The 24,526-nt window shown below is 37.7% G+C and overlaps 1 protein-coding gene across 2 annotated transcripts in view; it reads right to left on the bottom strand.

Annotated features, from left to right (window-relative positions):
- Nucleotides 1-20,729, bottom strand: part of AGBL4 (ATP/GTP binding protein like 4) — a 1,282,996-nt gene extending 1,262,267 nt beyond the window's left edge. For both annotated transcript variants that reach the window (XM_012811470.2, XM_023519146.1), the window contains exon 1: nucleotides 20,539-20,729. In XM_012811470.2, the coding sequence (XP_012666924.1) occupies nucleotides 20,539-20,572 (34 nt within the window). In that variant the 5' untranslated portion in view covers nucleotides 20,573-20,729. The remainder of the gene's footprint in view (nucleotides 1-20,538) is intronic.
- Nucleotides 20,730-24,526: the final 3,797 nt, after the last annotated feature.

Raw genomic sequence — 24,526 nt, 5'->3', positions numbered from 1 at the left:
GGTCAAATATTAGAACATGTCTCCCTTGAGGGCAAGGTGGAAAGGCCCTTACAATGTCATCCTGACCACACCTACGCAGTGAGAGTCGCTTAAATTCCTGCCTGGATCCATTACAACAGAGTGAAACCTGCCTCTGAGCCTGACGTGAGGCCAGCCAGACCTACAAGGAACCGTACAAGGCAGGAAGCATCAACATTCCTTGCATTCCCACAGACTGGAACTCCCACGTGACAACTCTTGGACCTTGGAAGCCCACCCTGGACCCTTAAAACCCTCTCAGCTGGTATTGAGGAGAATGGCAAGCCCTGCTCCAGTCACACCCTGGGAACTGTCTGGTCCACACATGGCCAAAACATAAGGATACACATTGTTATGGGACTGTTGTTTATGGGACTCATGAGCTAAGTGGACTTTAGTTTGTGATAATGTTCAGGATGCTAATATAAAAAATTATAACCAAGGTATCTACAAGGTAACCAAAATAGGCCAGAAGGTGACTTATGTTCTGTTATTCTATAATTACTATGATGTAAAGGGACTCAACAGGGAACCTGCTTATATAATACTACTGAATATAAGGTGTGTGACCCTGGGAAAGGGCAATTCCATGTTTGTTATAATCCCTCAGAGCCACCCAATTACTATGAGTTTACTATTAAAACAGAGCCAATGGGTTGGGGAAGTCAGAGGGGATTCCTAATAACTAGAAATGTAGGCCATGGAAATCCGGCCCAGGTGTCCCTAAGATTTGACACATGTCAGGCTCTAAAACATGCACTTAGCAAACATGGAACATCATGCAGGTCGCTTACCTGGGAAAGGTCTTACCGAAAGGACCAGAAGTATCTATACACTATAAATGACCCATGTACTGAATGTGCATACTGGTCATGTGTAATAGAAAGCACCTGGAGTACAGAAGATGATAGTCAAAAAGAATTCATACTAGAAAAAGGGGAAACATCAGCTAATTGCACTACTGAAACTGGCAACCCTCTGATTCTAACTATAAAATCCCTCCAACTCTAAGTGGGCAAAGGGACAAGTCATGTCTTTGGGTATAGATGGCATAGGCTTTGACCCAATATGTCAGTTAAGTGTCAGCAGACAGGTTGTCACCCACCGGGCCAGTCAGGTAGCTATTTACCATACCTTCTATGATGAATTGGAAAAGCTTGTGCCACCACTCCCAGAGGATACAAAGAATTTATTCTTTGAGTTGGCTGAAAATGTGGCACAGTCTTTAAATGTAACTTCTTGCTTTATATGTGTAGGAATATGACAGGAGATCAGTGGCCATGGGAAACTAAAGAACTTATTCCCACTGAGCCTAACCCAGACATATCAGAGAGACTTAAAGGACAATGCGTGGATCCTGAAGGCCCTGACTATTGGACAATACCAGAGATGGCTGGTAGCATCCAGGACTCTCACAGGACTGGAGGGGTCCTCTGGGAAAGTACTGGATTTGTGGGAATAAGGCCTAGGCCTATACCCAGTTACCTAATCAATGAACTAGCAGTTGTATCATAGGCTTTATAAAACCTTCTTTCTTTCTACTGCCCATGAAGGCAGAAGAATTATTTGGACTTCCAGTAGCCACTCTTAAGAAAAAGTTCTGGCAGCATTGAGACCTACAAATAGGGGAGTGGAAAGGTGATGTGTTGTCCCCAAAGAGAATAATACCATATTACAGGCCAGCTACATAGGCAGAAGATGGTTCATGGGGTTACTGGACCCACATTTATATGCTAAATCATATTATATGCAGGCAGTCTTAGAAATAATCACTAATGAAACTAGTAAAGCATTGACCCTCCTTGCCCACCAGCAAACCCAAATAAGACAAGCTGTGTACCAGAACAGATTGGCTTTGGATTATTACTTGCTGCAAAAGGAGGAGTATGTAGAAAGTTCAATCTAACCAACTGTTATCTAAAAATAGATGATCAAGGTCAAGTAGTAGAAAATATAGCTAATGAAATCTCCAAACTGGCTCATGTGTTGGTACAAGTGTGGCATGGATTTGACCCAAAATCCTTCTCTGGAAGATAGTTCTCTGCTTTCAGAGGTTTTAAGACCCTTATGATAGGGTCTTACTACTATTGGGTTCTTGCCTCCTCCTCTCATGCTTATTGCCAATATTACTCCAAGTGGTAAGAAACCTAGTAAATTTGGCTGTATCTCGAAGAACCTCAGGTGGAGTGTATTACATGAATCATTATGAAACTGTGACACAGGTAAGTGAAGATAACAATGATAATGAGACCTCATAAAAACCTGTTTTGAGTCTCAAAGGTGGGGGGATAAGGCAGGGGAGTGAAGCAGAACTATACTCTACCTTAGTAACTCTGCACAAGCATTAACCAGGCAGTCTGTAATAAGTAGGAAGCTACCAATTTCAACACACACTGCAGCAGATGTTCTTGTTATCTATATCCCTTTCAGAGGATGCATATTGAACCTATGTAGTAACTATATAACTTCCCTGACCTTCTGTTGTCTTTGAGGACAAGTGGCCAAAGGCAAGAGCTGGCCTGACTGTCCCTGAATCATGAGACTTTCACATGCACTCAAGCCCTAAAATATATAAAAGGAAGGCCAGAAATTGAGTTGGCGGGGGAGGGGGGGGTCTTGGTTTTGGGAACGCTAGTCCACCAAGTCTCCTGGCCAGTGAACAAAGCCACTTCCTCTTCCAACTGGTGCCTGGGAGTCTTTTTGTCTGAGTTGGTTCCTGCTATACTTTAATTTCCATGATTTTGTGTAGAAATGAATGTTTCTGTTGCCTATAGTAACCAAAACAACATGGTACTCCATAAGAACAGAGATAGACCAATGAATCAAAACAGAAAAACCATCCTCATATTGCCATCCATTATTTGACAAAGCAAACAATAACATACACTGAGGGAAAGAATCCTCATCCAATAAATGGTGCTGGGAAAAGTGGATAGCCACATGTAGAAGTTTGAAACAGGACCCACACCTCTCACCACTCATTAATATTAATTCTCAATGCATAACAGACTTAAACCTAAGGCACAAAACTGTAACAATTCTAGAAAATACTGTTGGAAAAATGCTTATAGACATCAGCCAAGACAAAGAATTTATAAAGAAGACCCTAAAAGCAATCACAACAACCAAAATTAACAAATGGGACCTGATTAAATTAAAAGGCTTCTGCAATGCCAAGGACAAAATCAAATATAGCAAATAGACAATCAACAGAACAGGAGAAAATATCTGCATGTTATACATCCAGTAAAGGGCTGATAACCAGAATCTATATAGAACTCAAGAAAATTCACAGGAAAAAAAACTTAACCCCATAAAAACATGGGCAAAACACATGAACATGAACTTTTAAAAGGAAGACAGCATAGGAAAAATGCTCAACATCTCTAATCATCAGGAAAATGCAAATCAAAACCACAGTGAAGTATCATGCAATTCCAGTAAGAATAGCTTTTATCAAAAATTCCCAAAATAGCAGATGCTGGCATGGATGAGGAGAGAAAGTAACTCTTATATACTGTTAGTAAGACTGCAAACTAGTACAACCTCTATGAATGTCATATAAAGATACCTCAAAGAACTAAAAGTACACCTACCATTTGATCCAGCAATCCCACTATTAGGTATTTACTCAAAGGAAAAAAAATATTTTATCAAAAAGACACATGCCCTTGAATGTTTATGGCAGCATAATTCACAATTACAAAGATGTGGAATCAACCCACATGCCCATTAGTACATGAGTAGATTAAGAAATTGTGGTATATGTATACCATGGAGTACTACTCAACAATAAGAAAAAAAAGTGAACTAATACCTTTTGTAACAATCTGAATGGAACTGGAGACCATTCTTCTAAGTGAAATATCACAAGAATGGAAAAACAAACACCACACATACTCACTATTAAATTGGAACTAATCAATCAACACCCATGTGCACATTTGGTAGTAAAACTCAATGGAAAGCAAGTAGGTGGGAGGGAGCAGGAGGAGTAAATTCACACCCAACAAGTGTAAGGGCCAGACCAATGCCATTTTGTTGTCTACTACATAAGCTCTGTTAAACCGCAGGGCCACTCCCTGCTGCCTCCCCCACTCCTGGTAGCATAGCCATTAAGCCGTTGAATTGAGTCACCTAAGGCAGACAGCTGCCATAATAGGCAATAAGTATTTGTTCCCTTGAACAGCTCCCATAATAGGCAATAGGTTTCTACTTCCTTGAAATTCAGGTATTCTCCTTCAACTACCTAATTAGGTTATACCACCTCTAGCCCCGGTTAAGAAACCCCCCACCCCTCACCTGTACCAATCCAAATTCTCCTTTACTAGTGAAATCATCAACCACCAATGCAAATCCTCCTTTACTAATGAAATCACCAACCACCAATCAAGAGTGTACTCATAACGGACCCTACCCTTTTTGCTTTCTGTACCCCATAAAAACTTGCTCTACCCCAAGTTTGGGGCTCGTCCTCGGCTTGCATGGGCTTGCATGGGCTTGGCCTGGGTCTGAATAAAATTCAACTCATGCTTTTTACATCAGAGTGTGTCTCAGACTGTCTGTTGGGGAGTCTTGGGGGAATTTCGGGCATAACACAAGTACAATGCACACTAACCAGGTGAGGGGCACACTTATGACTTTGGCTCAAACTGTACAAAAGCAATTTATGTAACAAAAATATTTGTATTCCTGCAATATTCTAAAATTTAAAAAATAAAAAATAATAAATAAAGAATTCTTTCTAAACAAGTCTGTGGTCAGAAGACAGATTTATTAATAGCTGATATTTAAGCTTCAAGTCTAATTGTCTCAAAAAAAAAACTGTTTTCCTGTTTACTTCTAATCCTCTATAATCCTCCTTTCTTTTTGCCATCTTCAACACCACATTAAAGAATCTAAAGGGGATTTCTATTAACTCAGATCCCTTAATACAGAAAAATACACTCAACTCCTATTGGGGGTCTTCTGTCTTCCTGTAGAATCTGAAGAGTCAGAGAGTGGTTTCTCTTGGTTCTAAACTTCTGCTATCTTTACATGGATTTCCTTTATTGCTTTAGTTTCGGGGAGTACTAGAGAGTATTTTGTACTATAAAAAAATCTTAGCCTATGTGTGTGTGATGACTGACAATTCACTGTTGAGAGCTGCATGTTTAAAGATGGCTGACAGCAATTGCAATGAATGATGACAACTGCAGGGGGCTACTCACTTTTTTTTTTTTTTTTGCATATTTAGATTCTTTAAAGGCTGGCTTTGAACACTGTGGAGCCTATGAGAGATAAAAGACTCCTATGGAGGATGGACTCATCACAGAGATCACCCACTAGCCTCCAGGGAATATCTTTGTACTATGATACATTGTGGAAGCATTGCAGGGCCCATTCTCATGGCATTAACCTCTTTTTAATGTCTCTAGATTCAGTTTAAAGGTGAGATACTTGATTTTTAAAGATCTAATACTCTGTTTCCTAATACTCAACTGTGCCTGCTTTTCATGTATTTATGTATTAGTCCCCCAAAACTGAAAATGCTTTGTTGGCCTTATTGATTACTGGCCTCTGCTTTGAGCTCAGTAGTCCAGTTGAAAAACAGATGCTAAAGGCCACCTGTCTAACTAGACTGGTCTACAAAATAAGACCTTCTGGCATTAGGCTAGTTATTTAAAAAGGTTTCTAAATTTTCTCCAGACACACTAGTATATTTCCTTATAAAATCCTGTAGTAAATGCCTATCACTTTTCATTTTTGGCATCCACTTTTTAATCTTTCTGTGCTTGGAGATGTAAATGTACTACACTGTTATCTCTAGAAATCAACAACGTGGTGCCTCAGCCATGTAGGAAAAATAAACTTTAAACTTTTTTTTTAACATAGGCACAGTTTGAATCCAGCTATACTTTTAAACTAGTGACTATTACCTGTTTCATAGTTAAAATTTTAAAATCAAAGATATAAAGTCTTTACTTCTGTTTGTCTGTATTTTTATCTATACAAGTCTCTTTACATATGTCTATGTACTAAACTGACCCTGAAATAAATGAGCCTTCATAAAATAAATAGCTAGTTCAAATTCTTTTAAGTTCATGTGACTTTAATTTTTTATAAGTAAGACTAGTATCATATTGTAGGTTTAACAAAAATAACTATGTCTTCTGAGTTAACAATAAAATATGTGTGTATTTACCTTAAAAGTTCTTGCTTATATGATGCTTGACTAAAAATAGTTAAGGAAAAATATAACTTGAAATAATTGCTAGATTTGTCTAATGTCTCATGAATTTTCCAGACATAATTGTTAAAAAATGATAAGTGAAATAGATATAAACGGTATAAAAGTTTATACATATACTTATAAATTAACAATTATGTCTATTATATGTAAACCTAAAGGTTTAAAAGGTTTCTCAAATCTTTTTTGTAATTATACCCTTAGTATTCTGCTCAATTAAATTAAATTATGGATATATACTGAATATTTAAATCATTTTCAAATAAAATATAATGCTAAGGCTTTAATTACTAAATATAAGATAAAACGCATATACTTTTGGCTTCTTATTTTAGAGAGACAAAAGTTATTTAGTTATTCCACACTGAAAAATCGTTCCACTTAAAAGCATACTTTTCTAAAAATCATACACTGTGTATTCATAAGCTCTCTTAGTATCAAAACTGCCCTTTATAGATCAACAATAGAATTTGGTCTTCTCTTTTGAACAATATTCTCATGTAGTATTAATAAAAAATAATAAAAATATTTTTACCTTTTGAGTAATCTACAAAAAAATTAAAAAAGAAAAGTGCAAGGTAAGAAGGAGGTACAGGCCTAAAAACTCTGAGAAGCCACCAGCTTAGTTAAAAATCATGATAATAATCAGTCACTATCTCTTCATTTGTTTGATAATAATAGTCACTTTCTCATTGTTTTCTGCCTCTATAATTGTTATTCTGGAGTCACATAGATGTGTTCATAAAGGTTCTTAACTATCTCTGTAGACAACATCACCCTGGTGGAACCTAGGGCTAATTTTTGAGATATCTTCCAGGCCATGAATTCCACTACAACAGCTGACCCACCCAGACCCAGAACCAATAACAAGGAACTCACTCAAGTGGTCTTTTGCCCCCTCCCCACACACACACAACAAGCCAGTCAGAAAAGAAGGTAACTTCTACATCCCTATGGTTTCCACCCAAACCCAGCCAATTGCCAATTCCAATGGCTGAGACTTCTGCCTGCCAACTGTCTTTGAAAACTCTTTATCTCAAATTTTTGGGGAGGCAGATTTGAGAAATTAGTGCTCCACAGAATTAAACTCTTTCTCTGCCATAACACCTGTTATCTCAGTGTACAGGCTTCCTCTCTTAAGCAGTGGGCAATGAACCTGTTGAGCAACAGTAGCATGTCACTCACAGTTAAAACTGCTTATTCCTAGGTTTTTCACTAAAACCTAGGATTTGGGGGAATTTACGTTATAATTAATATACGTAATCATTTTTAAATAGAATACAAAAAAATTTTACATACAAAACTGACAAGTAAAATGTGGCTTTTGAAAAAAAGATACATGAAAATATAGTTTTGTTAAAGGAAAAGTAACTCTAGCTTACTAGTTTAGAGGATATTTAAAGGTTATTTTAAATTTAAAGAAAAAAGAATGATAGATAAAACTAATTATGTATCAAAATTGGGGAGGAAAATTTAAAATTATAATATAAAAACTTTTTGGAAATCTTATCTATATGGTCAAAATTGATTGAGATTGGATGAATCTATACATAAGATTTTATTAAAATTAGTTTTAGCAATAATAATACACTGATACAAAAATAGAATTTGGTTTTCTCTTTTGAACAATATTCTCATGTAGTATTAATAATAAAGATATTTTTACCTTTTGAGTAATCTGCAAGAAAAAAAAAAGGAAAGTTTGTCTCATGCTATCTTTATTAGCCTTTTTTCCAGCAAACTTTTGTGGTTTTCTTTAATCAGTAGATTCACAGACCTATTATTTATGTAGAAACCCAAATTTATATATATTTTGAAGGTTATATACAATAACTCTAACAAAAGTGTTAGCAACATAGTCCAAGTGCCATGAAAACATTCACTGCTAAATTGACTCAACTTCTGAATGTATGGCCTTGAAACATGAGTGACTACAGAAAATATTTCAATATTTTTTCCTCTTAGTAATATATTGGTATTATCAGTCCTACTTATTTGCCAGGATAGCTGAAAACTACATGATATAATTTATAATAATCACTGTATAACCGTAAACATTACTGCAACTATATTCTAAGTTATTTTCATTAGCCTTGTCATACTCAGTCTTGCACACCTGAGTCATAGTATGCTCCAAGGAAGTAAAAACAGAAACAGAAGGGGTACTGTTATATATGTCAATGACAATTTCCTTAAGTTCTTAAAGGTACATTTTTATTTCAAATGATTTTTCCTCTTCTTTTGATTTTTTTAATATACGTACATTTTTTTTTTAGAGACAGAGTTTCATTTTGTCACCCTCAGTAAAGTGCCATGGCGACTTTAACGTCCATTAAACATTAAAAGAGCAACTGTCAACTCTTGGGCTTAGGCAATTCTCTTGCCTCAGCCTCCCAAGTAGCTGGGACTACAGGCACCCGCCACAATGCCTGGCTATTTTGTTGTTGTTGTTGCAGTTTGGCTGGGGCCAGGTTTGAACCCTCCACCCTCAGTATATGGGGCTGGAACCCAACTCACTGAGCCACAGGCACCGCCCAATATATGTACATATTTCTATTTCATATTAGTATAAGAATACCAATGAATAGGTTATATTGTTTGCATTTCTAAGATAAAGTTCAAGCTAGTCTAGCCCTTCATCCAAGAAGTGTGCTGTATACCCTTATATCATGCCCATTAAGCAATAGCTTACCATTCTCCCAGCCTCCTCCCTTTTCCTCTATCCCTCTTGCCCCCTCCCCCCACTTGAATATATTTGTGTTTTTCTCTCTTGTGGGCATGTAGTAGTTTTCATATTAGTCTTGAGTACATTGAATACTTGTACTTCCATTCTTGTGACACTTTACTAAGAATATGTTTCAACTCCATCCAGGTAAATACGAAAGATTTATGGTCTATCACTTTTTTATGGCTGAATAGTATCCCATGGTATACATATACCACAGCTTATTAATCCATTCATGTCTTAATGGGCACTTCAGTTGCTCTTATGTCTTGGCAATTATGAACTGAGCTCCAAAAAAAAATTCTAGTGCAAATATCCTTGTGATGAAATGATATTTTCTCTTATGAGTAAATATCTAGTAAGGAAGGTCAACATTTAGCTCTTTGAGGATTCTTCTTATTTTAATAATATCAAGTGTTTTAAACCTCTAATACTTGATATAATTCCCAAAATCAAATTTCAAATTCTAAAATTAGATTTTTCATTTGGTATGTAAAAATCATGTAGGAAGCACTGTGAAATAAGAAATGATGTTTAAATTTCTTTGAGGTATATTTGTATAAATGTATTAGTAATTGTTCTAAAATTGTATGAGATTCTTAAAATTCTGATATGTCTTTTTTTTTTTTTTTTTGAGACAGAGCCTCAAGCTGTCCCCCTGGGTAGAGTGCTGTGGCATCACAGCTCACAGCAACCTCCAACGCCTGGGCTCAAGAGTCTCCTGCCTCCACCTCCCAAGTTGCTGGGACCACAGGCACCTGCAACAATGCCTGGCTATTTTTTTTCAGTTGCAGCCATCATTGTTGTTTGGTGACCTGGGCTGGATTCGAACCCGCCACCTTAGGTGTATGTGGCTGGTGCCTTAGCCACTTAAGCCATAGGCGCCGAGCCCTGATATGTTTTCATATGATATTATCAGTCATAATTATATTTGTAATTATTGTGTTAAATTGTTATATGCTATAGAAATAACCAAATTTCCTTGTCAACTGTGTCTTTAATCATGGATATTTTAAGTCTTTTGCCATCCACAGACAATTATTAAGTTATTTTAATTCCTCTCAAAAAAATGGTTTATAATTGATTATAGTCCAAAATTTGCTTCTCTTCAAGGAAATTCATGAAAAGGACACTGAAAAGTACTCCTGAGTATAAGTTTCTAATAACTTTAGAGATTGTACCATTCGACTAAGTAAACACTTCTTGAACTCTACTGAAAACAAAACTGATGAGTACATGAAGATTGCTAACCTAGTATTAGGCAAAACAAAAGTAGATTACATGAGACTGTACTATTAAAAGGACTGAGTTGACTTTTTATAACTTTTTCTTTAAAATATCACTAATTATTTTATGTTTTATTTTCCAGGGTCAAGAAAACCTTTTGGGGGGCTGTTTACAGCTTGCAAAAATTAGGTAAAATATACTTTTTGAACAGAATTAAAACATTTACCTTTATCTTTACCTGATTTGTCCAAAATTTGGAAACTGTGGGTATTCTTAATTTACAGCAATTTAGTTATTTGCATAAATTCAATAAGAATCTGTTATCTTTTGTAACAGAACACAGTTGGATATACTGGTGATTTTATGAAGGCTTTGACTAAAATGCCATATTTTTAGATGTGATCAGACTATTTTAAGGAATTAACATTGACTTTATAGAAGCAATAAAAAGGCCATTGAAAAGATATGTCCAACCCCAGCCTGCAGGCCACATGTGGATTATATGAGAACATTTTTGCTTATCTGTGGTGATAGATATCATGAAAATTATACACGAACCCTTTTTTTTTTTTTCTGCTCATCAGCTTTCATTATTGTTTGTGTATTTAATGTCTGGCCCAAAACAACTCTTCTTTTTCTAGTGTGGCACAGAGAAGCCAAAAGGTTGGACATCCCTGTCAGTTCCCTTATAAGGTTCCCTTACAGGATTGTGGACCTTTTAGTAATTAAAGAATTTTCTGACTGGCCCAGGAACTTCAGGATATTTTGGAAACCTCTAGAAGAGAAGTCACCAGAATCATACAGGTATTCACAGTCTGATGGTAAATTGTTGGCTTTCAAAAGTCTAATTCTAAATTCCTTATGAAAAAGTTCCAGCAAAGCCATCTTAAAGAAAGCCTATGTGGTCAATCACTATTCTTGCTGCACTTTATGCAAATAAACAGGCCAAGTATAATATGCACTAAATTTTTCCTTGATAGAAATGGGAAACTGGAGAAAAAAGTCATATTTCAGAAGAAAACCATAAAACAGCTGTTATTAGATTATAGCTTTGCCTATTGTTTTTTGAGTTTTTTGTTGTTTATGCCTACAATTTGGACTGAATCCTAAAATTCTTTCCTGGCTACAAGTCTCAAAACTAACATTTTCAAATTTTTCTCCCATTTTTCTCAGTTGGAATCACTAGAAATTAAAACTGTGTTTTTATTGAAGCTCTTGCAAACTAAAGCTAGACAACTTGATATAAACGTTGGGAGACATCACCACAGAAATGTATGAACAGCCTTCATGCCTGCTAATGTGTGGACCACTCTAAAAGTTTGCTTAACTACCTGTCTCAAACTACTATCCAGAAAAATCTGTCAGATGCCACTGCAATCTGAAGATACTTCAGAAAATGTAGAAAAACTAGCGTATAGACAACTTGAGATATTAACCTTTGTTTTTCTTCTGTTTCCATAAAAGTGTCTCTTACTAAATATCCATTTGCCTTCATAATATATATAGGCCTAGCCCATCTGCAATGCCACCTCCTGAAACAGGACACAACTGTTTAACCAAACTAATCTATTCTCAAGACTGAGAGACTGATTCAAAAAGATATGGGATGATATATTTAAATTTGCTCTTTTCTGCTTATCCTAATTTGTTATTTTCCACTCTTTTGCCTCTGTCTAACAATCTTTAACCCAAATGTCTCTAAATTTATAAACTTGGCTTTTAATATCTGAAATTGTTTAAAATTTCAAAGTGGATACTGAAGTAAATAAAAATATTTTATATCAAAATATACGTTTTGATTTATTTTGAGATGGCTGTGCAGCGAGCCAGCAAAGAGTAGCCCAGAAAACTGACTTTTGTCAGAGAGATTTGCATCTATAGAGAACATCTGCATGGATGCACTCTGGATTTCTCTGAGGGTCTTCCCTTGCCTGATCTAAGAAAAATAAACTAAGAGTCTAACATATTTAAAAGTCTATAGAAACATTTACCATCTCTGTCCTCTGAGGGTTGCTACCTGTGAGGTTTCACTTAGATAACACCACCACCTTTCCAGCCAGGCCACCTCTTCCTCCTTTTCCGTAACTTGTCTTGCCACTATACCCTGATTTACCATCATAACCTATTTTTAGCCATGCTTCTTCCCCCATTCTTCTATAACCTCAAGAAGTTATAGAAGCTTCTATATGCCATTAAGAGAGTTCAGGTGTAATCACTTTGTAGTTCTCCCTCCTGTCACCCCCACATACATGTTAATAAATCAATGTACCTTTCTATAACTAATCTGCCTTTTGTCAGTTGATTTTTTTTTTAGCAAACCTTCAGAGGACAAAGGGGAAGCTTTTCCTTGGCTCCTACAATAAGATAAACTGATAAACTAAATAATTGAGAGGCCATCCATAATTTACTTTGGAGCTACTCTAACACAGATGTCATCAGTTTAACCATTTCTACCAAAGTATTCTTACTTTCAAGATTTCAGCTTCTGTTTGTTGTTGTTGTTGTTTTCTTTTCTTTTCTTTTCTTTTCTTTTTTTTTTTTTTTTTTTTTTTTTGTCTTTTTGAGACAGAGTCTCACTCTGTCACCCTGGATAGAGTGCAGTGGCTTCATCACAACTCACAGCAACCTCAAACTCTTGGGGTCAGGCTATCCTCTTGCCTCAGCCTCCTCAGTAGCTGGAACTACAAAGTGCCAGCCACAAAACCTAACTAATTTTTATATTTTTAGTAGAGATGAAGTCTCACTCTTGCTCAGGCTGGTCTCAAACTCCTGAGCTCAAGCAAACCACCCACCTCAGCCTCCCAAAGCACTAGGATTACAGGCATGAGTCACCATGCCCAGCCAAGATTTTAGCTTCTTAAATAGAACCTTATAATTAATACATAGAGGATTTCTTAACCTGAACTTCAGAATTTCGTAACTTGAAATAATTTTCAAATGTGGGGGGTGTTTAGTATGCATTTCCATGGGAGAAAATTCATTTTTCATTGGATAATCAAAGGGCTCTATAACCCCAAGAAATGCTTAAAAACCTGAGTGGGGGTAAAAGGAATATAGTCTTTAACTTTGTTAATAGATGAACAATTTTGGCAACTTTGTGAATTTTATTCTGATTCTCTGACCTCCACAACTTTCCAATGCATATGTTATCTGAGCTTCAGTCCTTCTCTATAGTCCCTATCCTTTTGCCTACCAACTTCCCTGAGCTAACTCCTTATCATTCACTACAATTCATGTGTCCTTTATTCCAAAAAGGCTTACTGAACTACAACTACCACCACCCACAAGTTGTCAGGGAGCCATTCTCTGGCTTCAGAGTTTTGTGTACCACTCAACATTCTGGGGATGGTAATTTTCTAACTTTAGTTCTCCTCTACTAGGATAGGAGTTCCTAAAGGAAAGGACTTTGTGTAATACATCTCTGAATTCCCAGAGTTTAGCACAATGCTTGGTACACAAGATATTCTATATAGGTTAAAACACAGTTGACACATAGTGGTTTCTTCCACAGAGCATGACACAGACATTCACGTATTACTCCTGAAATAAAGACAAAATATAACTATTGGCAGGTTGTTTATCCTGTTCCCTTCCCCAAATCTCAGAGATTTTTTTCCCATAACATTGTTGAAAATCTTTATTTAGGAATTTACAATCTTATATAAAAACTTCCAGTGCTGTATAAAATTTCAGGAGTCCTTTTGTGTTTCTTTGATTTTGTTTTCCTTCAGTTGACATGTGAAGTACATTATTTTGAAAGCCTATTTAGAAACTCAAAAATGCAAAATCAGTAATTCTTAAATATATGTGACAAAGAAAAATTTCTTTCTATAGATCCCGTTAAATAAATGGGGAATAAAAAAAATAAAATAAATGGGGAATATAAAAAGCAAAGATTAGCATATACCCATGTGATGAATACTATGATGAATATTCCACTTTTGCAATAATTTTTTATAAGCAGAAGCATCAAATTCATCTAAGAATTAAATTTTTCCTGAAACCAATATTAAAATTAACATCTACTCCATTATTGAAATTTAACAATTAATAAAAATACTCTGCAGCTCACATAAGACTGTGCTGCTCTGAGATGACTCAAAGACAAAGCTGTGATTTTTTTAAGATTGTGTAAGCAAAATGTTGACATCCTTCTGACTTTCTTAACATGTAAGGGTGCCTATAAAGTTTGTGTGCGATTTAAAACAGAATCACACATGAACTTTATGGACACCTGTATAGATCTCTAGTATTTCTCATTGAAAATGACACCGAGCCAAGATGCTGAAATCAAAGCCAAATAAATACAACATTCATAGATCTGAGAAACACAGACATTATCAGAGAACCTTAGAAGAAACAACCACTTAAGTTTTCTGCCCTCCCTCAAGCTCCCTAATGTGTTTTCTGGGATCTTTAACAGAAGCTATAGTCATTTACATTAGAAAACATATAAAAATGACCAAAAAATTTTTGAAAATTAAAAAAATACTTTTAAAAAGGAGAATTATATAAATAAGTTCACATTCCCTTTTCCACAATTCCAAAACCCCTAAGCCCCCAAATATCTAACCTTGGCACCAAAACTAATATTGGTAGCAAAATTTGACCCAACTTGATGTAAAGCTTATTATGATTTTTATTCACTTAGTGTAAATATGATGTTAATATGTTTGATTACATGGTATTGTCTCATACCCCACTGAGGGTATTATGCAATCAGCACTATTGGCTTTCCATAACAAAAAAAAATCTGAATTCTGAAATATGCTCTAATTCTCAAGCTTCCCAATAAGGATAGATTTGCATTTCCTCCATTTTATTATTATTACTATTTGAGATTAAATTTCACTCTGTCGCCCTGAGTAGAATGCTGTGGCATCATCGTAGCTCACAGCAACCTCAAACTCTCAAGCCAAACAATCCTCTTGCCTCAGCCGCTCAAGTAGTTGGGACTACATGTAGGCAGGCTAGTTTTTCTATTTGTAGCAGAGACAGTCTCACTCTTGCTCAGGTTGGTCTTGAACTCCTGAGCTCAAGCAATCCTCTTGCCTTGGCCTCCCAGAGTGCTAGAATTACAGGTATAAGCTACCATATCTGGCTGGATTTCCTCTTTTTTTTTTTTTTTAAGAAATTTTACTACTGAACCTTTGGGATAAAGCATACACTCAACAAATACATGTGCACATAACACTTGAGCTACCATTTCTTTGGGGGTATAAAAAATTGTGCACTCTCCATGCTTTATCTCTAATTATCACCTGAAAAGTAGCCTTTGCTACTCCCCAGTTAAAAAATAAAGAAACTAAAACCAAAACAGCTTAACTATTTTCCCCAACTATTAACACAAGTTATAAAACAGTATTCTCATTTCTAAGGGTTTTAAAAATTTGAACATTCTATCTATAGAAGATTTCAGATTCATAAAAAGTTGCTTTTATAAAAAGATTCATTTATTTCACAGGCAAAATGATCAGGGTACAGTTCATTTTAACAGACTGCTCCATTCTAAAATGGTCTATACAGACCTTCCCCAAAATAACAAATTTGGCAATAAAAAAATTATTTTTCTGGGTAATTCAAACCATAGCTTTTTATTATAAAATGAAGAAGCTAAGAAATTGAAGCAGGTACAATCTAGCATGAGATTGATACCCCTACATTTAGTTAACTATAAAGTTTCTTTTTTATTGTTATTGATAGTCAAATTGCTTGGAGAAAGAGGATTCTTGACATTCATGTCCTCATTTTGAAGCACAAGATTTAAAATAAACTTCCTTTTACAAATCTGACCTTCTTACAGAGCTATCTATATACTTGAAAAAAGTACCTCTCCCTTACTCCTTCAAGAAATTCCTCAAAATCCACCTCACATAGGGACAGGTCCCATGATGCATCATCCATGTAACAGTTCTCCATTCTCTAAAACTTGGTGTCTGCCTTTCTTCTGATGGCAAAGCAGTTACATCAATGAATATAAAAAGAATGTCTTATAGTCATCAATATCTGTTCAAATCTTGCTTTTATATGTGAAGCATATGCAATACATTTGAAAATTTTTATATATAAGCTTCAAACTAAGGAAGTAACATTTATTGAGTACTTCAAGTATATTATTTCTAATATTCACAACTATCCTGCAAATACATACCTATTTTATAGACGAGAAAACTTGAATATTAGAAAACTTGACCCTAAGGTTTATATCTAATAAGTCATGGAAACAGGATTTACATAAGGATCTGAGCTCCAGTTCTTTCCATTTTATCTTGTTACAATATATACTTAGAACCAGGAATTTTCATCATGGCTATGATTTCTTCAGCCTGGTGTAATACAAACAGAAATGCAAATAATGACTCTTGACAATGATAAAATAGCCTTTAAAAACTATATTCTTATACTAATTCTCTGTAGATCTTGAACAAGTTGCTCAACTTCTCTATGTCAAAGTGTCTGTACATATAAAATATAGATAATAACTTAGAGAGTTTTCATGTGCCTGCAGTTGATTAAACTATCCAAAGCACTTAGTACAATGCCTGGTACAAAATAAACACTTCATAAATGTTAGCTATTGCTACTGAGATGAGAAGTCACCAAATGGCCATATTTGATACCAGCTGACTCCAGCCATCAATAACTAGCTGCTCATCTAATTCAAAGGCAGTCAGTCCCAAAGTGTTAAAAACCAGAATCTATGAATAACTCATAGAAAAGAGCAAACAACCCCATTAAAAGCTGGGCAAGAGATATGAACAGAATATTTTCTCATGAGGACAGACGACAACAAATACATAAAAAGCTGAAAAGCTGCTCATTGTCTCTAATTATCAAAGAAATGCAAATCAAAACCACTTTGAGATATCACCTAACCCCAGTGACAATAGCCCACCTCACTAAGTCCCAAAACAACAAATATTCGCATGGGTGCAGAGAGAAGACAACACTCATGCACTACCAGTGAGATTGCAAACTAGTACAACCTATATGGAAATAAGTATGGAGAGGTCTCGAAGAACTAAAAGTGGACCTTCCATTTGATTCTACAATCCCATTACTAGCTATCTAGTGAAAAGAAAAGTCATTTTACCATAAGGATATTTGCACTTGGATGTTTAGGGCAGCTCAATTCACAATTGCCAAGATGTGGAAGCAACCGAAGTACCCATCAACTCGTGAATGGATTAATAAACTGTGGTATATGTATATTGTGGAATACTATTAAAATGATTAAGGTTTTTTATCTTTTGTAACAACCTGGAGTATTTGGACAACACATTGCTAAGTAAAATATCACGAGAATGGAAAAACAAGCACTACATGTACTCAGTACTAAACTGAAACTAGTAGATTAACAACCAAGTACTCACATGAGAGAAAAACTCAATTAAATTCAAGAAGGAGGGAGGGAGCAAAGGGATTCAGTAAGTTCCCACCTAACAGGTACAAGACACAGGTATATGGCACACTTCCTGGGTGAAGGACAGAAGTACAACTCAGACTTTAACTTGCAAATACAAACAGTGTGACCTAATTGTTATGTACCTTCATATTAATATGAATTTTTTTAATAAATAAATAGGCAGTCAAACCTAACAATGGACTGTGATCTAGTGGTAAAATACGATGAATGTCAATAAAATTCTCTCTCTTAGAAATCTGAATTAAGAAACAAAGACTGAGCCAGTTAATAATGATTCAAAAATTAAATGGTCTGGCTTTCACTATCTAACTTTTCAGTTTTCATCTTACATCACCTAGTAGCATTCAGTCTGTTGAGTATTCCATTTATCTTGAAACATTATTTTAGTTGTACTCTAATCTCTCCAGCTCTATCTTTTTAGTCTCTTTGGAAGGCACTGGAAAATTGCAGCTACTCCTCACTTCATCCCAGCCCTATTTTCATCCACACCTACAGCTTTGTTAATTATTTAGTTTTTTCTTTTCCTTTCTTTTTTTTTTTTTTTGTTTGTTTGTTTGTTTTGAGCAAAATCTCACTCTGTTGCCCTCAGTAGAGTTCACTGGCATCATAGCTCACAGCAACCTCAAACTCTTAAGTTCATGTAGTCCTTTTGGATCAGCTTCCTGAGTAGCTGGGACTACTAGTACCCACTAAAACACATAGTTAGTTTTTCTATTTTTAATAGAGACAGGTCTTGCTCTTACTCAGGCTGATATCAAACTCCTGAGCCCAAGCAATCCACCCCCACCCCCTGTAGTCTCCTAGAGTACTAGGACTACAGGTGTAAGCCACCATGCCCCGGCTTCCACTAATTATTTCTGTGCCAAAATAATTATCCCTATGTCAGTTCAGACTTCTCTTGTAAATTCAACTGCTTTGTCAAACTCTCCTTTTATTTGAATGTCTAATGGTACCTCAAACTCCATACATCCATACTCCATAAATTCATGATCTGACCTTTCAGACCTAGCTTAGGCCTTTTCCAATGCTTCCTGTCTCAGCAATGTCACCACCAACTATCCAGCTGCACAAGTTAGAAAGTCTTTGATACCTCCTTCTCCCTCATCCTCATACTTCACTAAGTCCCATTAAATATTAACTCCTAAATATTTCTCAATGCCTTCTCTTCATCTACATTCTACCTTCTAACAGGTCTCCACTCTTGTATCCTCTGTGCTTTTAACACTGTAGCCAGAGCTATTTTATAGTCTATTCTAAGCAAGACATGTTCCCTCGTAAAAGAAGCCAATGACTTCTCATTATTCTTAGGATTTTTGACCAAAATGCATATCACAGCCAACAAGGAAGATCTGGTTTCAGCTTACCTCTTCTCACTTTCCAGTTCTAGAAATGCAGGATTGATAAGCAAAACAAAGTCCACGTGGAGCTTGCATCGTAGTGGAAGGAGACAGACAATATACAATACAAATAAGTAAACTAAATAGTATGTTCAAAAACAATAAGGTACTATGAGAAAAGAAGAACAGAGTAAGAAAATCAGGAACAGGGAACTTCCAGTGCCTAATTTGGTGCCTGGCATATAGTTAGCACTTAATATCGATTGGATAAAGGAATGATCACATTCAAATTATGAGGGAGCTAAAACTAGAAATTAGTAGAGGAACTAGTCAGTAGAAGAAAAAAGAGATAAAATAAAGGCCTTGAGAAATAATGATCCCTTGAACCATGCCTCTTAGCTTCATAGTTTCCAGTTCCAGTCCCGGGGGCAAAGTATTTGTGTAACATAACCACATACACACAATACACACATACACATACTCCAGGGGTGAAGTAATTCAAGTGGATCACTCTCAAAACCATAATATCTAATCAGGACACATATACAAGACTATGTATACCACTACCACCACCCACCACCACACATATCTCCAAAGCCACTGCTTTTCTACACACACACCAGTGTCATCCCTTGTACAGAAGTTCCAGTTCTTCAGTCTTCAGCCTCTTTTAGGAACAAATTCCCCCCCACACACACAAAGCTATAAAAAGTCTTGATTTTTTTCTGTGACCCTGAAAGACACTTAAAGTCACTTTCTCTCAAAACCCAGCCATATTCACAAGCTGTCCTCTCAGGAATAGTCTCCCTGCCCTTTAAAAATGATCTTCTACCCACAGAGATGTGGACATAGATCCCTTTGTGATTTTGAATGACCTTCAAGATTTCTGATTCCATATATACTCACAGGCTGCAGCTTCCTTTGGTAGGCTCCTAAAAGACTGTGGTCCTGGGTGGTCCTGGGTGGCCCCTCAAGCCTCTTGTCTTTTAAAGGACCTATACAAGGCTTTGTATACTTTTTCTGAGACCACGGATGACCCTGAGGACACTACTCTTCCCCAAAACACAAATACTGTGTTCACCTCCCTTCCATGGCAATTAAAGTCATACACCTTCCACACACACCTACCTCTTCAGAATCACTGCCTCTCCTCCCTTCCCACCCACTCCAAATTATGCCACTGTAGAAATTTCTCCCATGCTCCCACGGGGTTGTCTACACCCTCTCCATGACACAGCCTATCCCTAGGAACACCTCCCACCACAGGTGCCCCTCAGGATTAGGGTTCTGTGCCTTCCCTCAGTTCCAGCCCCTTTCTGGGCCCCTGCTCCTTCAGTGTGCACGTTCCCGCATGCTTTTCTCAACCGCCAGGACTTGAAGGTCTCTGCCCGCCACCCGATGAAGTACACACCTCCCTTGACCCTTGACCCCGAGGTCGTAGCCACGCCGCGCAAACACACAGGGAAGCCTCGTCAGGAGCAGGGCCAAACTCCAGTCCCCTGTCCGCTCAGGCCCAGGACAGTACCCTCCTCCCCAACCCGCCTCAGCGTTCCCCTGATCAGCCGCCCCCACAGACCTGCCTCAGGGACCGTCTGGCTCCGCTCCGCCATTTTTGTTGTCCCTCAGTCTCTGATCCCACGCGAAAACCTTGGGGCAGTAGGGAGCAGGCGTTGGGATCAGCGGACTGACAGGAGCTCCCTCAGGAAGACGCGGCCCAACGGTTGCCAGGGCAACGGGCTGCCGGCGTGGAGGCTGCCGGCGCGCGGCGGGGGGCGGGGGGCGGGCTAGGAGGAGCGTGCGTCCGAGACCCCGCCCCCTCGGCGCCAGCCCGCCTCGAAGCTGGGCGCTCGCCCACTGGCGCTCAGTTGCGCTGCTCTTCTGCAACCCGGCCACTGCGTCCTGGCAACTGAGCAGGCTCAGCAGCCTCTGGGGCCTCTGGGCCAGGTCTGTTGGGATGGCACTTTCTTGCTGCCCACCAGGGTCCTCGTGCCAACCACACAGCCTAGCTGAGCTGGCTTTTCTGTGATTGGTGCTGTACTCTGGGAATTTGGGACAGGGTTCTTGATTTCCCAGTGCTTCTCCCTGTAGCCTGCCTGGCCTTCATCGAGGTAACTTATGCCTCCAGCTGAAATGCATTGAGAACCAACTGTGTCCTCATCCCAACCCAAACACATAGAGACCCAATGAGTTCTGGTTCCTTGCCCCTCTGCAACCACACCAAACCCCAGCCCTAAAGAAGATTTATCTTTTGCTGATGTATTTCTCAGGAAACATAAGATACTCTTTTCTACCTTTCAGTGGAGACACGCCATTATCTTCTGAGATCAAGCTGAATATTACCCTTCTGACCAGCTCTGTCCTCCACAGTCCTTTGCAAGTGTCCTTTGTTCCAACACTTAAAATGTTTTATGCACTATTTCCTTCTTACTGGACTGTGAACTCCCTGATAACCAGAGGTCCATCTCTTCGTCTCAGTATACTCCATAGTGCGGCATGGTGCATGACACTAAGTAGGTACTAAAACCTTTGGAGTAAGATGCTAGCAACATGCATAGAAACGTTTATTCCCCTACACTGCAATCAGGGATAAGATGTGGACACCACAAGAATCTTCTATAGAAAGTTACATGAAAATAGCCATCAGAAACATCCGTTACATTTAAGAAGTTTAAAATTCACAAGCCATGTCCGCACAACCATCAAAATGGGCTTCTGTATGTGCTTTCTATAATCCTAATAATAGTTACGTAAAAGCTGTGAGACTTGTAGGAATTTCAGTGTGAAAAGAGTCACTTAGGACTGAGGAGGAAGAAGGAACTTCATTAAGTCTAGGGAGATAGAAACAAAAATCTGTGCTCTTCTCAGACTGACTTTATTATACCTTTATAATCTTAAGCAAATCATTAAAATCATTGTTCTTCAGTTTTCTTTTCCAACAAACTGAGACAAAGGCCATTCATGCTATTATACAAATAGGGTCACAAATAGGGTGATGGATGAAAATGCATTTGACAAGTATAAATGCAGTCAATATGGCTCGGTGCCTGTAGGTCAGTGGTTAGGGCTCTGGCCACATACACCAGGGCTGGAGGGTTCAAACCTGACCCGAGCCTGCTAAACAATAACAACCACAAAAACAACAAAAATAGCCGGCCTTTGTGGCAGATGTCTGTAGTCCCAGCTACTTAGAGGCTGAGGCAAGACAATAGCTTAAGCTAGGGCGACCAGAGGTCCCGCTTTTGGCGGGACAGTCCCGCATTTCAACAATTTGTCCAGGGTCCCGTGGTGTTTTTAAAAAGTCCCAATTTTTGGAAAGAATGCACAAATGGGCAGGAGAACAAGAAGGGAATATACAGTTTTGTTTTGTTTTTTGTTTGTTTGTTTTTTTTATTGAATGGTAACTGTGTACATTGATGCACTTTGGGGGTACAGTGTGGTGTTTTCATAGAAAATCCAAGACACTTCCATCAAACTGGTTAACATAGCCTTCATGTAACTTTCTTAGTTATTATGTCAAAACATTCATATTCTACTCATAGAAAGATTCACTTGTACCCTTGCAAGATGAACCACAGAAGTGAACCCTCGGCTCGGCGCCTGTAGCTCAACCGGCTAAGGTGCCAGCCACGTACACCTAAGGTGGCAGGTTCGAATCCCCAGCCCGGACCCGCCAAACAACAATGACGGCTGCAACCAAAAAAAATAGCTGGGCGCTGTGGCGGGCGCCTGTGGTCCCAGCTACTTGGGAGGCGGAGGCAGGAGACTCGCTTGAGCCCAGGAGTTGGAGGTTGCTGTGAGCTGTAATGCCACAGCACTCTACCGAGGACAACATAGTGAAACTCATATACAAATTCCAGCTAGGTAGAGGAGATGGAAAGCCTTGAAAATCAGTTTACTGACAGTGCCAGGTTTGTTTCATGTCTCAGCTATTCCTCAGGAAGCAGTGCAGAAGTAAGTGGAATCCTTCACTCTTGCTGGAGCCCTTGACACATTGCTTTTGTTGTGTGAAATAGCACAGCATGGTCAATGTAGAACTGCCCCCCCCCCACCAACTGGGCTCTTAGGAACTGGTTTCCCCATGCTACCATTCAGACTGTCTCTGGGGAGTCTGCCTTCTCCAGAGACTTCCTGTGGTCTCTTTTCTCTACCACAGTCAAGGTGCCTTCCTTCAAACAATATATACCCTGTAATACTCACCCACATTGATTAAAATGACATCTTCCATGTTTCTGGCACTAAGTTAGAGGCAATATGTAATGAGAAAGATATTCACGTTATAATCACATTTTTACATGCACAAACTCATTTAATTCTCAAAGCAATGTTATAAAATTGTTATTAATGTCATCCTCTTTTAGAGAGAATGAAATTGAGGCTCAGCAAGTTAAAGTAACTTACACAAAGTCACAGACAAAAAATAGCAGTCTTAGGGGAGACTGAAATGGTGCTAAGAAATTCACCTGCTATCTCATATATTGATAATTTTTACATCAAAAATACTATGCCCTTGAAGTTTATAAACTAATTGAGGAGATTAACATACACAAATCCAGTTTGCAATTAATTTACAAACAATGTGATAGGAGCAGTGACACAGGCATCCTCAGAAAAATGTTGGAGCACCAAAGAGGGATGCCCTTAATGGGCATTTGGGAGGGCTTTCTGACCTTGAGCTAAATAGTAGAGGATAGAGGAAGTCAGCCAAATGAAGAGTAAGATGGAAAGAAGAAAGGTGAAAATACTGTTTAATCCAATTTGTCATTTGTATTTCTACTGTGCTTATGTTGATTTGGCCTCTTATCAAGCTTTTCTTATTTGGCTGCTAAGTTTTGTTTAAAAATGAGAACAACAACAACAACAAAAATGCCAATGCCAAAGTTGTAAAATAACTATTTGAACTATTTGTAATAACTATTTACAACTATAAACTTGTAAAATAACTATTTGAACATTTCTTAATCTCTTAGAGTTCTATATTGTATATTTACATCTTTGATCCATATAGAATTTACATGGGTATAAGTGGGAGATATGAATCCAACTTTATGTTTTCTTTTTTTTTTAAGTTATTTTTATTGTTGTTGTTGTTGCAGTTTTGGCTGGGGCCAGGTTCAAACCCACCACCCTCAGTATATGAGACCGGTGCCCTACTCCCTGAGCCATAGGCACCGCCCAACTTTACGTTTTCCATATGGTCTTTCAATTGCCCAAACAAAACAACAAAACTTACTAAATAAACAGCACATTTTCTCCCCCATTGATTTGAAGTGTTGCCTTTATAATATATTTACTTCTTATATTGTTTGTGTTCATTTCTGGGCTTTGTTGAGGCTCAGAAACCAATACCCAAATTATGCAACTTCATATAGGCCAAACTGGGGGGGGAAAAAGCCTCAAGGTCTCTCTGATTCTCCCACCTATAAAGTTCTCTCTCAAAGTATAGTATAAAGCTGTTCTCTGAAATTCCCTTATATGCCTAAAATCCAAACCTACCAAAGAAGAAAACAATTACCTCCAGTCTCTTCCTTGATATTTTTTCTATTCTTCTCTTTTTTTTTTTTTTT

This window comes from Otolemur garnettii, unplaced genomic scaffold (assembly GCF_000181295.1).
Source record: "Otolemur garnettii isolate 467f Iridium unplaced genomic scaffold, OtoGar3 scaffold00159, whole genome shotgun sequence".
NCBI classification, from domain to species: Eukaryota; Metazoa; Chordata; class Mammalia; order Primates; family Galagidae; genus Otolemur; species Otolemur garnettii.
The sequence above is the reverse complement of the archived record's forward strand: the minus strand, read 5'-3'. Positions and strand labels throughout refer to the sequence as shown.